This window comes from Canis lupus, chromosome 19 (genome assembly GCF_003254725.2).
Source record: "Canis lupus dingo isolate Sandy chromosome 19, ASM325472v2, whole genome shotgun sequence".
Classification (NCBI taxonomy): Eukaryota; Metazoa; Chordata; class Mammalia; order Carnivora; family Canidae; genus Canis; species Canis lupus.
The window spans coordinates 44,131,953-44,151,171 of record NC_064261.1 but is presented as its reverse complement, the minus strand read 5'-3'; the positions used below and the strand labels follow the sequence as shown (position 1 = coordinate 44,151,171).

The 19,219-nt window shown below is 33.0% G+C and overlaps 1 protein-coding gene across 1 annotated transcript in view; it reads left to right on the top strand.

Annotated features, from left to right (window-relative positions):
• LRP1B (LDL receptor related protein 1B) overlaps positions 1–19,219 on the top strand; it is a 1,837,374-nt gene that overhangs the window by 1,176,589 nt on the left and 641,566 nt on the right. The window contains exon 21 of the mRNA XM_049097407.1: positions 7,096–7,278. Coding sequence (XP_048953364.1) covers positions 7,096–7,278 — 183 coding nt within the window. The remainder of the gene's footprint in view (positions 1–7,095; positions 7,279–19,219) is intronic.

Below are 19,219 nucleotides of genomic sequence, written 5' to 3'. Positions count from 1 at the left end.
ATCAGGATAATCTCCAGTGAGGGCTACCTACATACAAGGGTAAAATGAGTTTGCTAGGATTGAAAGTAAAACACAAAAACTATGCCCTGAAAATGTGTTGGGGTAGGAGCGAGGGAGAGGCAGTCAGATTAATAATCAAATGATATAACATCTATAATCTAGATGACATGCAAACCATCATCAAGGTCCAATGGGATTGAGGACAAATTGAAGAGGAAGGCCCTGGGCTTGACTTCATTATTAGTTCACAGCCGAGATGATAGTGTCATCACACAGGCAGCAGCTCCTGGGGAATCCATCCCATGTAACATGGAAAAGAGCAAAGCAGTGCATCCCATCAACCCCAACACAAGCCCTAGACAGGCTAGGAGGCAGGTTTTAACAAGCACCCCTCCCCCAAGGATCTGTAGAAAACAGGATAGCCTGACTTCCTAAAGGGATGTTAAGGGTCTCCAGAGGCAGAAAGGCCAAGGTGTGGTCCACGCCCTGTTGGCAAATGAAATTAATGATATACTGCCAGACTGATTGTCAGTGGTTTTGGGCAAGTGAAGGATATCTGGGAATCTGGAGCAAACAGCTGCCTTAGGTACAGGAATTATTAATACATAGTGATTCAGGCTAGGAACTGAGCAGGGACTGACACATGGTGATTATAGGTAATGCAGGAAGCTGAATGCACATGCAATACATAGTGCTTTTTTACTTTGCAAAGCATTTTACAATGAATGACAAGTTAATGTATAAACTCCATTAAACAATAAAAAAGTCAGGTTTTTTCCACCCAGATTGGTCTCACAGTTTAAATAATTCATTATATTTGCAACACCATTATTAGATATTTTCTCAGGGGGGCTTTAACATTTTTATAAGCAAAAAAAAAAATTCTGACAAAAAAAAGTATGGTGTATTTTTTTCAAACCTAATTTTCATTTATTTTTTAACTTTCGGAGAAAAAATTCCTTTCTGTCTCTGTACAGTTACTAGTCTTCTAACGGCAAGTATTTAGTCACAGTGAATTCATTTAAATATTGGGATAAATTCCACCATCAGTTGCCACATTTCCTTCAGGGCTCTGCATTTATTTATTTATTAGATTCCCCAAATTGTATGCTTGGTTTAAATAGCTTCGGGGCAAAAATACAATAAAATTGCATTAGTTAAAAATATAACCAGCATCAGCAACATGAAAACATAACAGTAAAACAGCATGAGCATATACATATAAACATAGTCATCATTTTAACACTCCACTGGGACAAGCCATATTACAAAGATAGATTGTTTGCCAAGCCCTGAAGCTTAAACAACTGGGGCCCTGGGGAACCACATGGGCCTGGAACTCAGGTTGGAATGGTCATCACAGGCTCCTCAGAGGAATGCAGCTCTCCATCCAGGGAAAATCAACAACTGTTAACAGAAGCAGATTTCATTTGGCAAGAAGGTTAGGAGGAAAGAAAACTCTATTTTTTTTTTTTTTCTGTGTTTTCTGGCAGAGGACAACATTTCTAAACATCAGCACACACCCAAACCTAACAGACATTGAAAAACAGGTTTTGGGGTATTTTTAGTTTATGTGAGGGAATTGGATGAGACATGGAAAAGGAAGAAATATAAAAATGTGTGTGTCTGTATGTGTGTGTGTGTGTAACAGTCTACTGAACTTGTATAAACTTTGAGTGTTTGAGCTAATGAAATAAGAGTACATGTATATGTACACATATATATCATATATATAAATATATATATTTGTAAATTCAAAGAACCTTAGATTTTTTTTCCTTTTCTATTTATTGTCTAAATGCTCCCCATGTGATCTATAAATACCGTGTATCTGAGCATGTCAGAATCTAGTAGAAGGTCTTTCTGGGATTCCCAGTAGCCTTCAGACTTAAATTCAAACCATTTAGCAAAAAGCATACGGGGCCATTCAAGATCCAGGCCTTGCCCACTTGTCTAGTTTTCTTTCTCCCCTTCTCCATCACAACACAGAATTTTATGAATGCTGCTGACTTTGTTCAGAATATCTTTTGTCTCATTCTACTCCCTCTACTGCTGCCTGACTTGTAATCGTGAGCAGAACTCTTTTCCTTTCCTCTGTCGTAAGAATTCATGGTACTGTCTCATTTTCATAAGAGACCAAATCTTACCACGACTTTGCAACAGAATAAAATAAATATTACATTTATTAGAATAAATAGACTGAACAACAGTACTCTAAATACAAAGCATAAATGTTTATCGTTACTTCATGATTATTATATGAGCTAATTATTTCTCTTTTCATTCTTAAACTCTATAGGGGAAAAGACTTGCAAGAAGGTAGAATGGTACAGTGGTAAAGAAAGCAGGCTCTTAATTTTAATTATGTGGGCTCAAATATCATCTCTGCTGCTTATCATCTGGGTAAATGCTAACATACTGATCTGTGGTTTTGTTTCTGTGAAATGGGGTGCTCTCAATAAGCAGTCTTAATTTTTTAAATCAAAATCAAAAGGAACAGATGAGTGATTCTTTTTTCACTGGATTTTAATCCATTATAATATGATGAATTTGAAGAACGAGCAAAATCAAATGCTATATAAACTACTATTCACATGCAAGGTATGTGGAATGAGAATTAAAAATGAAAACAGGAAAGTGTGAAATCGGTCTTGGCATTCTCCTTGGAGTTTTCTGTGAATCAAGGAAAGCTCTGATCCTCTCCACAGAGGGGAAAGATGCATAACAACATAAAGCATCATATAAAATCTGAGATCTTATAAGTTTCTAAAGCTTACCCATGGGGATCCCTGGGTGGCGCAGCGGTTTGGCGCCTGCCTTTGGCCCAGGGCGCGATCCTGGAGACCCGGGATCGAATCCCACATCAGGCTCCCGGTGCATGGAGCCTGCTTCTCCCTCTGCCTGTGTCTCTGCCTCTCTCTCTCTCTCTGTAACTATCATAAATAAATAAAAATTAAAAAAAAAAAATTTAAAGCTTACCCATGAATTTCTTGAATCTACAGACACCAAAATAAGAGACCAGATCCTAGATAATTTTTTTTAAAGAATATTATGGACATTAATAGATTAAATATAAAGAGGCAGGGAATCCAGGTTGGGGAAATGGTATAACTAGGACCAGGAGGTATATGCAAGTGACACGTATGCAAGCATTCTTAAAAGGACAATTGTTTCATCATTTAGATTTGAATATTTATAATGGTGTTATTGTATTTCCTTCTCCAGACTATACTGTCATTCTAAACTTATTTTGATCTGGTTGTTTGTGGTGCCACTCATAGACAGTATGCCCATCCATAGAGGTTTAGACGTGAGTAGTTTAGGAAGAAGAAAAGCTTCAGGGAAATACCACATTTGTATTTAGATTTGTAAGATAAATGTTTATTTAGAATAAGAAGACAAATGAGTAGATTCACTTATGAAGTACAAATAGACAAACCAAACAATACCAAGCAAAGCAAAGAAAATGCAAATAGAATTTAAAAAAAAAACTAACTCAGACAATAGCAGTATACTCTCCCTTTCATCAGTGTCGCCTTCATCTGTGTAACCACAACTTATTTCCAGCTATAAATAACACTGAACTAGAAGGCTAAGATTTTATATGTAAAGTTGCCATACTGCTGGATCACAAGCAACTCTTTTTCTTGAAACAGAAATTTACCTTTTGCAAGTTTCTTTTTTGAATTAGGTTAATCTATTTAGATTTCTGAGTTTACATAAATATTCTTGAGAATTTCTCATTGAGTCATTGAGTTAATAATTTAACATGACTTTAAAAAACTAGATCTTTGAAACCAAATCCAAAATATATTTAGAAGAGTCAAAGCATTATTTTTACGATAATTAGACATAGAATTCCTTTCATTATTTTTGACATTTTTGAGGCAACATAGTACCTGTAGAAATAAAGGATGGGAAGAGGAATAGAAATATGGTTTTGAATTTCGTATATACTATTTAATTTTATTTAAGCTAATAAAGTGTTTCCTCAATTAGGTGCTTTTATTTATTTTTTTAATTAGTTGCTTTTAAATGTAAACTATGTTATTTCTTTTCAAAATTTCCTTATATATTACTATCCTGTTTATTTATTTACTTAGCATGCTGATTATTTCCATAAATAATCTAAATGATAACCTGGAAAGATAAAATATTGTAACGAGGAAGGACATTTTTAAAAAGGGAGAAAAAGGATTAGCAATGTAAATAAATCTGAGGGTGAGATTGATCCAAATAAATTCATTTATGAAAAATTATTCTTAAATTTGGCTCTAAGTTCCAAGAAGCTATTGCAAAAAGAGAAGCATGATGAATTTCAGGATTATTCATGAATATCCATAAAAAGGACTTATAAAGAAGGAATACTAATTTGCACAAGAGAGTAAAATTAGTACTAATATTGAAGCAAGAGTGAAATCAAAATTTCCCTACAGCTTTTCAGAGGTAGATTCAGATAATGTAGTTTGGAGTTACCTTACTGTCAACCTCCAAGGTAAAAAAAATCCACTAGGGAAAATACAAAAAAAAGAGTATCTTCAGCTCTTCATTATATTAGCAAGTTGTTAATAAATATAATGTTTTATTTACAATATATATGCAATGTACTTATAATTACATATACATATGCTAATGTATATAATATACATTTTATACACACACACACACACACACATATGTATTATAATGCCCCATATGAAGCAGGAAAACAGTTGTTATCTAGCAAGGATGCTGGCCCAAGAATCTTACTTTTCAAGAAACTGGAAAATCTAGGGTTTTTGTTTTTTTTTTTTTTTTATAAGAAATCTTTATATTTTTAAGAGGTCAATAGTATGTTTGCCAAATTAAACATACTGAGAGACAGATTCAATATATGAGCTGCCAGTCTTCAACTCTTATTTTACAGAATGTAGAAAAATCAATAGACTATACCTTCCATTATTAAGTATTTGGAATTACTGAGTGACAATTACCTGAAATACAACTTTTATACATTATTGGCTGAGCTCATACTACAGGTTATAAAATTCACTTGAGCCAAAGTTTGTATTTTGTTTTCAAGGAAGTTTAAGTAGTAAGTAAAAAGAACCAAAGGCCATTTTACTACTGCGTGAAGGCTGGCCTCCTCACCATAGAATCACTTAAAGAGCTGACTAGGTCTTGGAACTCCATTTGATTTGTCTCCTTTGCTTTTCCTGAATATTGAAATCACATAGGATTCTCAAATTACCTTTAAAAGGACTCCAAGTTTGAAGATTTCATGATTATCTTATGAGACCTGTCCCAGCATTCTTTACCACTCTAGTAGTTAGGCCATCCTGCTAAATAGTGCACTCCATAGGTAACAAATTAAATATGTATGATGGGTGTTTGCTGATATATCGAAGGTGCAGAGACTGTGCCATCTTTATTGATTGTGTGCGGAAGAAAGCATTTTGTTTAATCGTGAAGACTCTATATACCCAAAGTCAGAATGATTTGCATAACTAGATAAGTAGAAAAAGAAAGTCTCTTTTTCAAAAGGACTTCAAAGCCATCCTAAACTCAATGCCTTCCCTGTAAGTTGAGTGTAAGAAACAGAAGTGTTCTTTGCAGTGGTTACCTTTGAAAATTAGCCCTAGGTTTTCTGTGAATTGGAATAACTATGTTCTATGAAAATAACTCCTTTATTCCTGCTTCAGTGGGGCTTTTTGTTGTTATTGATTATTTCTGCATTACTGCTCTAGAAATACTTAAGAATTAGAAGTAAGTTTGTTTTATGCATCTGAATAATATTGTGTCACCTAACATATAGGTTTTGGAAGTCCTTAAATAGAGAAAAATTCAGGAAATGAACTATTTATATTATAGAAAATAACAGGAAAAATAACAAAATTTTGTAGTTAAAATAATTATTTACAGATATCCAACTTATTCCATACAACAATCTGGTAGACTCTTCACTTTCTGGATAAACACATAGAGGTCTAAAAAGATTAAATAGCTTCCTTGGTGGTGTAAGTGATATTGTAAGCTTTGACCTCAAGTGACTTTAATCTTAACTCAGAATCACATGATTCTTACCAAACCAACTTTAAGTAATGGATAAGTCAGCTGAAACTGTTTCAAATATGTCATAATCATATAGATTCATTGCTATTATAGAAGCAATGTAGATAAATTGCTGAATATAGCTGTATGAAATAAGCAACAAGTTTATTACATTAAAACTTCGATTTAGAAAAATACATACTAACATCTTTTTTACAACAGAATTTGGGGACACTGGTTAATATGATGTCTCATAATATTGGATATTAATAAAAATTTAAAATACTGCTAAAGATAATCATATTCAACTGTTATACTGGAAAGCATCCATATCCCCAACATTTACATTTCCTTATTCTTGCTTATTCTTACCTGTAGAATTTAACTTATATATTTAGTCAACAGATTTTGAGGAATACTATTATCTGGGAACTGTATGAATTATTAATCAATAAGTTGAACCTGAATGCATAGTACCTCATTAAATTCTGTGTGTCTGTTCTCATTCTAAAATTGAAATCTTATGTCCTAAATAATTTGTTTATTATCTGGAGTTTTTTGTTTTGTTTTGTTTTTTCAAAATTTTGGACATCATTCTTCAAAGATATTGTTAATCAGAAAGTACTTATGATTTTTTTTGCTATATACATCTTACTGGCCTTAAAGAAGTTGTCTAAAAATGTCAAAAGAGCAACCAAAGTCTTAATATTTAGTGTAGATTGTGAAATTCTTTTATATGCCACAGTGAAAAGCCCTTTAAAGATGTTATTCTTGTCTTTCTAATGCAAATCACAACAGAACATCTACATATATTCCTTTTCCTAATATATGTGGCACTTTCAGGAATTCTGTGGGAGGCAAGAAACATCATTTCCTCTAATCATTAATATTTCTAAAATGAATTTGCAAATATCAGAGAATATTATAGCTATTAAACAACTAAAGTGAAAATATATTCTCTCTGGCAACATAATAATGCCTGAAAAGAAAAAAAAATATCATCAAGTAAAAGTATAATTTCTCCCCTATCTTTCCCCCTTTTCCTCTCTCTCATTTCAATTTAAGAGATTCGTTCTCCTGCCGGTTGTAACGGGAATGAATTTCAGTGTCACCCTGATGGAAATTGCATTCCTGATCTGTGGCGCTGTGATGGGGAAAAAGATTGTGAAGATGGCAGTGATGAAAAAGGCTGCAATGGGACCTTACGACTGTGTGATCACAAAACCAAGTTTTCCTGTCGGAGTACAGGTAAGCAGAACATTGGTTCAGCTTCTACCTTGGGCTTCCTGGAGATAGAATCCCTTTGGCACATCCTTAGTGTGTATCTTACCTGCATAAAAAAAAAAAAAGTCTTCTTATGTTTCTGGTAAGTTGGCTCACATTCTATATTTGATAATAATACTAATGTTAGCTAGTATGGAGAACTATCAATGGGCCCAACACAGCTCTAAAGAATGTTTTTTCCATGAACTCATTTCATCATCCCAATTCACAGTGAAGAAAACTGAAGCCTGGGAAGTTTCTAACATGCGCAGGTTAAAAAAAGTCAAAAGAGCGAGCATAGCAGAATTGAGATTTGAAACCATGTGATCTGGATTCAGAGTCTGAAATTTCAGACTCCAGAAAGAGGCATGGGTGCTAAACCCATAGACAGCACTCCTCTTTCCACAGATAAATCCCTCCCCCTAAATTTCATGAAGATGAATTGAATGAAAGGCAGAATTATATATATTTATTTTCAAGTGCAGTAGACTCCTAAATTCAATTGTGGACTTGCTAGATTTCATGAATTTAAAGGTGATGGCTGTCATTCAAACTGTTGATTTGTTTTGAAAGTCACTGAGGCTTTTATACTTTTATGATGTTATTCTATTATTATGACTGTTGTATTTCATTTTTCTATACAGAGTAGGTTTGACCTGACACAATAAACCAACTTATTTATTTTCCTCTCTACACCAGATGATGAGTTGAAGTTTAGAGAAAAATTACATTACAATTAACTATTATGGTACAATTTGTGAAATGGGCCATATCATCAAACAAATAATCCATGGAAACAATTCTTATAGATTTCAGGATATATTATGGAATCATCTCTGGGATGAGGTGAAATTGCCTTTTTGAACTGCCTAATCTCTTGGTGATTCATTTTGCTCCTTAGTAGGTATTTCAACCAAAAGGTAGAAATGAAAAGTTATCACAGCTGTGATTAAACAAACACTCTGGAAACCACATGGCCCATGGGCATTTAAAGTTATAAAAAGAAATTGTGTTTATTTGGACACACTTCACGTGGCCACAATTAAGCATTCAACTAAGAAATACAGAGATAAATATAAGCTAACATGGGCATAGAGAACTAAATACTCCTGAGGCTCATTCTTAATGAGGAAGTTGTGCTTTTAAAATGGTTATTTTTCCAACAATATTTTTAAAAATTATGTGACTCTTTCAATTGGTAGGTTAAATGTCTTAGCTTTGGGGTTATTGGTTTAAAAATGTGACTTTAGGGGATCCCTGGGTGGCGCAGAGGTTTGGCACCTGCCTTTGGCCCAGGGCGCGATCCTGGAGACCCGGGATCGAATCCCACATCGGGCTCCCGGTGCATGGAGCCTGCTTCTCCCTCTGCCTGTGTCTCTGCCTCTCTCTCTCTCTCTCTGTGACTATCATAAATAAATAAGCTGAAAAAAATTAAAAATTAAAAAAAATGTGACTTTTAATTTAGAAATTACCTTTTTGGGACATACTGTATTGGTTGAAAACTAATAGATGAATAACATGTTAAGTAATAATGTGAAGAAGAAAATCCTTTTTCTTTACGCACATCAGATTCATTGGCTGTGGCTCTTTAAATCAGACTAACAGATAGATTAATAAGAAAAAAGAAAAAAGTTTATAATATACATATATCATACATGTACATGGGAAAACTCTGATAAGTAATTCTATGGGGTGGTTGAAACTTGAGCTTATATAGAATCTTAGCAAACAATAGTAAATTTGTGAAAAGTTGACAAAAGAAAGGAAAAGCATGTTGAGTTTATAGGGATGGGATATTATAGATAGGTAAATATGTGGGAGAACTAATGGACAATAAGAGCTAGTTAATAAAATGTGTGCAGGTCCATCTTGGCACTGACTTTCCTTTTTTTTTTTTTTTTTTTTTTTTTTTTTTATGGCCATAAGACTTCCCTAGTAAAGGATTTATGGCAGTATTCATTACTCAAATTTTTATGCTTATACTCAGATAAGGGAAATGATAAGAAGGCTTCTTTCTACATCTGGTGAATCTCATATGCTTTCAGCTCAAAATAATCCTCATATAAAAGTGGCATATTTGAGGGGTAGCATATGCTGATCCCATACACTGGCTGTCTTTGGAGAATTGGATTCTGAGAGATAATTTTATTTGTGTTGATTTGGGATTTGGATTATACATTTAATAATGTTTTTAATAAAACACCACATGTATGTATCATCATGTAAACCAAAATTTATTGTAAAAAAGCAGAACTGAAATAAAATTATGTTGCATTGTAAAAGGGAAATACAGTATAATGTGACTATAACTATAACTGAAATTTGCTAAAAGAATAGAATTTAAGTGCTCTCTCTCTCACACACACACACCTAGTAAATAAATAAAATAAAATAAATAAAAGCGAAATATGAAAGGTAATAATTTAACCATCAACCTGATTCTAACTTAATCTGTCGCTTAAACATAGTAAACCACAATATATCAAACAATTTGGGGAGTCATAACTCATAATTATATATGCATACTTCTGAATATTGCAGAATAAAAGAGAACTAAATATAAATATTAGATTAAATATATGTACGTTTGTAATGTTTTTGATATTTTAAAATCTACTCAAATTAAATTATTAGTCTTATAAGCTAAAAGACCTTTAAACTACCCAAGTAGCTGAATTCAGGATTCATATTTATTTTTCAAAGACTTCCAAATGCTAGCTTAAATATTTAAGAGTTTTCAGGATAATCAGTTTGCATTTGGTAGTTACAGTGGCTTTTCTTTTATACATAAATTGCCATCTATTAGAGTAACAGTGTAGGCACATTAATAAATTACTTCATTCCTCTATAGAAGAGAAAGTGAGCTAAAAAGTACAAAACAATCATTTTTAAGAGCTTCTAAATGAATAAATGAATGAATGAACAAATGAATAAATAAATAATGAATAATAAATAAATAATAAATAAAATGCATATTTAAGAGCTTCTTATTTCAAAGGAACTCTCTTTGACCAAGAACTACACTCTCTCATCTCTGGTCTCTCACATCCAGACCAACAAGTTGCAGTTATATTATTGTTGAGGAATCAGGGGAAGAAATTTCATGTCTACTTCTCATGGAAAACACTCAGAGATGCATTCTTCATTTGGACAAAAGAAAATAAATATTTAATATTATGCAATGATACCAAGATTATGGGGAAAATAGGCCCTCCAGCTATTGATAAGAATATAAATTTGGCCCAAACTTTTCACTTCTAGAAATTCATGTAAAGAAGAGCAGGAGTACATGAAGTTATATACAAAAAGATTTTTAGTGCAACATTTTAATAGCTCCCAAACTAGAAATAATTCATTGCTCATAGCTAGAGAAACTACTCAAAGTTACAGTGCATTCACACAATGAACTACTAATGTTATTAAGAAGGCATAAGAAAAAAAATTCATAAAGATGGAGTTTTATGTTCACACTTTGAATCCTCTCTATGCTATTAAAAACACATAAAGATGATGATAAAATATAACAGGAGAAAATGAGAGAGATATAGTCATATTAACAAACAAAATATATCTCTGATAAACTGAAATAAAATAGAATAACAAATGGTGAGCTGGGTTGAATCTGGATTCCTGATTAGATTGGATTTAGAGGCCAGTAAAGAACAGATGTTCAGATCTTAGGTTTAATGGGAAATAAAGCTGTCCCACATGAAGTTGGGGACTAGAACCAGGCTCACTGCTGAAAATCAGAAACGGGAGTGGGACTCCTTTGCTTTTGAAAGGAGGAAGAAAAAATTACCGCTGGTTGCTTCCTACTTAAAAGAAGTTGTGTGTCTAGAGAGATGGGAGGCCATAGGCATAGCAATCAAGCCAAGACTCTGACTAGCTTAGGCACTGCAAGTGATAAAGAGACAAATACAGGATGTATTTTTGAACCAAGAGAGGGGGTAGTGATGGAGTGGGCTGAAGTAGAAGCAGAAATACCTGTACATAGTGATGAGTAAACAAACACATGAAGTCAGAGAGAAAATTGAAAACTCCTATCCAAGATGAGATTGAAAAAAAATCCTAAAATCATGAGGAAAACCATATCTAATAAAACCAGCTATCAAAAATCAATCATAAAATGAATTTACTCAAGCTTAAATGAAAATGAGATGTTTAAATGATGGTGATGATTTTAAAAAAGAGTTAAAATAAGTTTGTCTGAGATCCTCGAAGAGAAAAAAAATGGAAAATAATATCCCTAAATTGAACAAGAATATATATATATATATATATATATATATATATATACACAGAAGGTCTATGATATATTGATATAAACATGATAAGCAAAATAATTGTAACAGAAAATAGTGGAAAATGATAGAAAGTGATACCTATTATACTTAGGAATGAAATACACCACCATGGAACTTTAAATAAACTCTAGGCTGGACACAGAGAAAACAAATTGAGCAATAACATGCAGGTAACTCAGGAACATCACAGAAAAAGAGAGAGAGAAAAAAAAAAAGAGCAGTTGAGATCTATGTTGGAAGGCTAAAACAGATACTTAAAGAAACTCCATAAGAGAATAAAGGTATTAATACACACACACACACACATGCACACGCACACATACACACACATGCAGAATAACTAAGTTTTCCCTAAATTGAAGAACATGAATTCCCATAAAGAAATGCATTCAGTCTTTTGGGTAAAATTAATGAGATTAACCCAAACTTCTTAAGTCATTTTGAAATTGCAGATCATCAGATACTGAAACTACCAGAAAGAAAATCAGATTATCTAAGAAGATATTAAGAAATGCCCAAGAAAATGGAGTAATAAGAAGCTGAGGGAAAAACACATTCAGGCTAATATTCTATATCCAGGTAAAATATTACTCCAGATAATTTAATCATATAAATCACAAGGCATTTTTCCACATTAATCCTCACTAAGAAAATTATTAAGGCAATCAGAAAATAAGATTTAATGAGAAAACGAGAGAGATAAGTTTAGGGACCAAAGTAAAATATTACTGAGATGAACAACAACAACAAAACCAACCAAACAAAATCAAATGATAAAAATGCAATCTTCAAATAAAGGTTTTGCAGTCTAAATATCTTACATTAAATAATATACTATGGATAGCAAAAATTACAGAAACCACAATAAGAAAACCATTTTAGAAGCAAGAAATTCTACTCACTTATTCTAGCCTATTAAAAAGGAAATTGAAGAAAACTAAGCAAGAATGGAGAAGATCTAAATATAGTTATATATATTTATATATAAAAAATGTAATTCTATTCTTAGAAGTAAAAACAAACAAAAAAAATGAACCTTTTTTTACACGGCTCCAGCGAGATTTGTTTTTAATGAGCATTTATTGTCATAAATAACATCAGTTAAGTCCCAAGAAGTAGAAATGATGCAGACAAAATTTCCTGATCATAGCATAATAAATCTAATAATTATGAAGAGTAAACCACTCTTGAATTTGGAACTTTAATAATGAAAGCACTCATTATCTTAATTCAATGGAGTTTCAAAATGAGATTGTAGAACTTTTACAAAATAAAGATTTGTTTATATAAGAACATATGGAATATAACTAAAGCATTGCTCAAAAGAAAATTTCATAATTTTGGACATTTGTATGCAGTGTCTGAAACTCTTAGTGATTCTTTAACCTCTAACAACTTCAAAAGTATAGATGCTATAAAATCACCGAAGAAATCATCTGAAACTTTAATTATTTATATTTAACATATAGTTTTGTGAATCTTGAATGTTTAATTTTGTTTCTAGTGGTTTCTAATAGTTTCCCATCTTCAACCAGTGGAGCTAAAACAAAAAAAGTAATAATGTTAAAATGTTGTTTTCTAGATTTACAAAATTACATCTAATTAAAGTCAATTCACAAAAGTTTAATAAATTCATATAAATTTTCAAATATTTATGCTTGTAACAATATTTTTTTATTTATTAAAGGTTAAGACTGCTCTAAGACTTTTGAGATACCTTATTTACATTTATGTTTTTTTAATTAAAATATTTTTTAACAATATGTAGGAGAGGGATCACTGGGTGGCTCAGCGGTTTAGCGCCTGCCTTTGGCCCAGGGCATGATCCTGGAGTCCCGGGATCAAATCCCACATTGGGCTCCTTGTATGGAGCCTGCTTCTCCCTCTGCCTGTGTCTCGCTTCTCTCCCTCTTTCTGTGTCTCTCATGAATACATAAATAAAATCTTAAAAAAAATACAATATGTAGGAGAGACAGTATTCACCAATTCTCTTTATGCTTTGCTGTATTTCTCAACTCTCTTGCAGTTAGATTGAGGCCAGGTGACTATTTGTAGCCAATGGACTATATCACTTCCATGCTGAGGCACTTAATGTAGAAAATTAGCATACTCCTGCTCTTTTTCTCCTGTCTCAGTGACCTTTTAAATTATGAATCTAAAGAGCATATATATAGATTTTAGTTGATTGGTGTAGCTCATCTTATCCTTACCAGTGTAACATCTAACTTAAAAGTTAAGACATAACAAAACAAACCAAAGGAAAACAGATAACCAGATTAATTTTTAAATATAGAAAAGAGAAAGAAACATAGCATAATTTGAAAATTCAAGAATTAGGTTTTTGGAAGAATAACCAAAATTGCTAATACATTATCTGACCTAATAAAGAAAACCCATTGAAAATCCAGTACATAAATGAGAATGGGAAAATAATTGGAGATGCTAACAAATGATATAAATTAAAGAAATATACTGTGTCACAGAAATGAATTTTAAACCCTGTATTAGTAAATTCATGTATTAAAAATATGCATTTCAAAATTTATTCTAGAAGGGAAAGTGCTGGTAATTTATTTTATAACAATAGGGAAAAAATCAATATCTGTCCCCTCTCATCATTTTTTTTTTCAAAAGCTCCAAGTCCAGCTGAAAAATTCTACCAATATTTAAGGAACATTGTTACAATGCTGTTTCATCTCCTTTGGAGTATTCAAAAGGAATAAAAACTTTTAAGTTATTCTTTTAAGCAACATAGTATTGGCTTTATAATTCCCCAAAGTTAGTACCTCCCATACACACAAAGATTATAAACTTGGTCTGATGACCGTTACTACCATCATTCTAGACAAAGCATGAGCAAATCCAACAAGTTTTCAATGAATAATTCTCTATGGAAAAAAAAAAAAAGCCCTCCTCTCTTTAAAAGCAAAAATGGTCCCAAAGAGAAGAATGCAGTTAATATAGAATAAATAGGGGAAATATTTGCAACACAGATCATAAATAATTATATACTCTGATACATAATGTCTTTGGTATCATTTTTTAAAATATTTTATTTATTTATTCATTCATTAGAGACACAAAGAGAGAGGCATAGACATAGGCAGAGGGAGAAGCTGGCTCCCCACAGGAAGTCTGATGTGGGACTTGGTCCCAGGACCCCAGAATCATGACCTGAGCCAAAGGCAGATGCTCACCATGGAGCCACCCAGATGTCCCTCCTTGATATCATTTTTAAAAGACCAACTACCCATATAAAAAAGGGGCAAAGTTCACAGAAAAAGAAATACAAAACACTACTAAATAAGTGAAAAGACAATCACCTTCACCCATTACAGAAAGTCAAATCTTTAATGAGATTGTATTTTTTTTTTTCAGAATCTGACTGGTGATTATTAACAAAACCAATAGTATCCAGTGTTAGTAAGAGTAGATGAAGCAGACACTGATGACAGGAATATTAATGAAATTATAAGGAAAGTCATTTGACAATATGTATCTATGTTTAAAATCTGAATATACTTTCACAATTCCACCTCTAAGACCTTATTCTACAAATATACTTAATGCATTGGAGGAGTGATACCTATAAAGATATTCATTTAAGTTATATATATTTTTTAAGATTTGAATAATGCATTTAGTAAACTTGTTAATAAGTATACAGATACCTTTACTTCTACCCCAAATAGTTGACAATGTACAGAAAGCATTCTCCATAAACAAAAGTCAAATTAGAATTCAACATCAAGAAGATTAGAAGGCTGGAGCACCTGGGAAGCTCAGTCAGTGAAGTGTCTGCCTTTGGCTTGGGTCATGATCCCAGGGTCAGGCCCCTGGGTCAGGCTCCCTGCTCAGTGAGGAGTCTCCTCCTTCTCTTTCTTCCTTTGCCCACCCCCACCCCCCACTCCTGCTCTCTCTCTGGCTCCCAAATAAATAAACAAATAAATAAATCTTAAAAAAATGATTAGGATTTCTTTATTAATCTGATGATTATTTTGAAGTATGATTTTAGTTTTCAAATTCATGGCCTTCTAAATAAATCCTAATATATATATATATATATATATTAAAATAATTAGAGATGAATGACATGGGATATACTGCACAATTAAATTTCTGTGAAAGCTTTTTTTTAGTAGACTTAATTTTTAGAACACTTTGAGGTTCACAGTAAAAATGAGAGGAAAGTCAGAGTTCCTAAATTCCCCGTTACCCCTATACACACAGCTTCCTTTACTAACAGCCTCCTGCAACAGAATGACTTATTAAAATTGTTGAACTTGTATTCCTACTTTGACACATCATTAGCACCCAAAGTCCGTAATTTATATTAGGACCTACTTCTGGTGTTGTACAAAGTATGGATTTGGGTGAATGTGCAACGATGTGCCATGTGCCACCACCTTATCATACAGAGTGGTTTCACTGTCCTAAAACCCCGCTGTGTTCTGCTCTCTGTGCTGTGCCCTTTCCCTCCAGCCCCTGGCAACCACTGATGTTTTTATTGTCTCTGTAGTTTTGCCATTTCTAGATTGATATAGTTGGAATCATTAGCATGTAACCTTTTCAGACTGGCTTCTTCTTTCACTTAATATACACTTAATTTCCCTCCATGTCTTTTCATGGCCTAACAGCTCTATTTTTTTTTTTTTCCATCCATGAATAGTATCCCATTGTCTGGAAGTACCACATTTTTTTTTTAATCCATTTATCTACTGAAAGATATCTTGGTTGCTTCCAAGTTTTGGCTGTTATGATGTAAACATTTACTAGAAACATCTGTGTATAGGTTTTTGTGCAGACACAAATTTTTAATTCATTTGAGTAAATACCATAGAGCACAATTGCTGGATCATATGGCAAAAATATGTTTAACTTTGTAAGAAACTGCCGTCCCCACCAGCAATGAATGAGGAGTTCCTGTTGCTCCATACCCTCCCCAGCATTTGGTGTATCAGTGTTTTGGTTTCTCATCATTCTAATAGGTGTAAGGTGATATCTCATGGTTGTTTTAATTTGTATTTCCTTAATGGCATATGATGTTGAACATCTTCGATATTGCTATTCATTGCTAAGTTGTTTTTAATAGTTAAGTGTTATGAACAATCTACATAGGCCAAGATAGGGCTCTAGATTTGAACATGAAATGGTATATCCATACAGTGGAATACCTAGCAGCAAATTTAAAGATTGGAAATCACTGTTATACTTGGACATGGACATTTCCTGTGATTAAGTTTTGAGTAGAAAGTAAGGGAAAACAATAGGGGGCATAGTATGTGATACTTTTTTATAAAGGTGTTTTTCATAATAAAAATATATTTCTAGAGAATTCACAAGAATTTGTTATCAGTGTTTGTGAATAGGGGAAAAAGAGTGAGACGGTGTCATACTTGTACAGTCTTCTCTTATGAATGTTTTTCTGAGAGTGATGAGATATGGGGGCTGACCCATATAACTTTCACTCCAGATTCCATTGGCAAATCAATAAACATTTTGAAGTCAGGTCACAGGATAAGGTTAAGAGTTAAGGATTAAATGCTCTTTAGCAAAAGAATGTAACAAAACTAACTCGCACACATGGGGATTTAACTCTGATTGGCTTCACAAATAACTTGCTTTGTGCTGATCCCCTGTGTAATGAAAATCTTCTGTGGGCTTCTGTGAATGGCAAAGTGTTACTCTTTCTTATGATTACATTGTTTTATTTCCTTCCCCATTGTTGTATCAGTAAATACAAAGTGAAATGGTGAATTTAATCATTGTTTAAAAGCAATCTGGAATAATTAGACCCAAAGATTTCCTACAGTGGAATAGTGATTTTGTTGGAATTATATGATGAATTGTATATGAAGAATTTCTAAATACAGCACTTTTTCTCCCTTGCCTATAACCAACCCTATGGAATAGTTTTACTTATTTCTGATGAAAATAATGTGATGAGTTCTCCATTGTCTATGTGTCGTAACACTAATAAAACACTTAGCATATTGCTTCTGAGCCTTATATATTTCTGTTTTGATTTCTCCCAGAAGCAGTTTTAAACATTTGCTGTATACTATTTCTTTTCTCTTCAATACTGTATCTGAAGAAAGTATTTTGCCCAGAAGGGCTTTTCTTTAGATACTGATCCTATGACCTCTTACTTCCTATGGGACCTTAGTCAATTTTCTTGCTTATGTTTTCAATTTTTTTCTCCACATTAATTTTTCTTCCTCTCTATAAAATATCTAGCCCAATAACATCAAATATATTTATTTGATTTTATTAAATTTGTCTGTTGTCCTTTCATCAAATAACGTTGTGTAGCGCACCTAGAAATCTTTCCTCTCACTCATTCATTCCTTCACCTTTTCTCTACTTTATCTCTACCTTTGAGGGAATTTGCTGTCTCAGTTGTCACCAGAGATGATTTCACAGTCCCTCCTCTTCTGTCTTGAGTCCTGCTCTGCCATTCAGTAATTATGTGAGTTCAGATAAATTACCAAACCTAAATTTTGGTTTTCAAATCTATAAAATAGAGATAATGATGATGCGGACAATGATATCATCATCATCATCATCATCATCATCATCGTCATCATCATCATAAATAGAACATAGTGTCTAAAATACAGTATGAGCTTGATGAATGATAACTAATCCTGCATTTTGACTTTTTCTTGTAAGATTTGGCCTTTCTCTGCAACACATATCCTCTATTTGAAATCTTTTCTTGTGAACTCTCATACTGGATTGTCCTCTATTCACTTATCTTTTAGATTTTTTAATTTCACTTTTCCTTGCTTGCCCCTTATATTTAAGGTAAAAAGAAATATTTGTTGAATGCATAATGTTTCAGACATTGTGTAGACGTTTTTCTTTCTTTCTTTTTCTTTCTTTCTTTCTTTCTTTCTTTCTTTCTTTCTTTCTTTCTTTCTTTCTTTCTTTCTTTCCTTCTTTCTTTCCTTCTTGTAGACGATTCTTTTAATTTCCTTCTTTTGCTCCTTCTCATCTTCATGTAAGGTATCCATAGTAATTTCTTCTATTCCCAACATTTCAACCATCATTTCCCAGCCAAATGTTTTCCAAATTCCCATCACTGAATTTCACCTCATACTTCAAACTAATTTCTTCCACTGCTATGCTGAACATTCCACTTTTTCTCTGAAGGTAGAATTTTTTTTCACATTCTCTATTTCTGTTAGAAACATCTTCAATCCTCTACACATTTAAGTTTAAAGCAGAAAGTGGATTTTGACATTCTGACTTGTCTTCATATTTTCAGGTCCTACTGATGCTCTGTCTATAATTTCTCTACCATCACCCATTCCATTCTTTCCACTCACATATCATAGCATATGGTAAATCTGTATTATCTGTCCTTCAGACCACTGTGTGGCCTACTGTGTTTTCCTCTGACAGTAATTGGCTTCAATCCATTCTACACACAGCTTAAGCTCCCTATTACCTCATAAACTGTGACCTGAGATCATACTTACTCAAAATCTTTCAATGGTTCTCCATTGTTTAAGATGAAGAGACACCTCATAAATTAGCAGTCAACATTTCCTGAACTGTGACTCCAAACTGCCTTATTATTGCTTCTGGAGCAAGTCCCACCCTTTCCTGACTGTTTA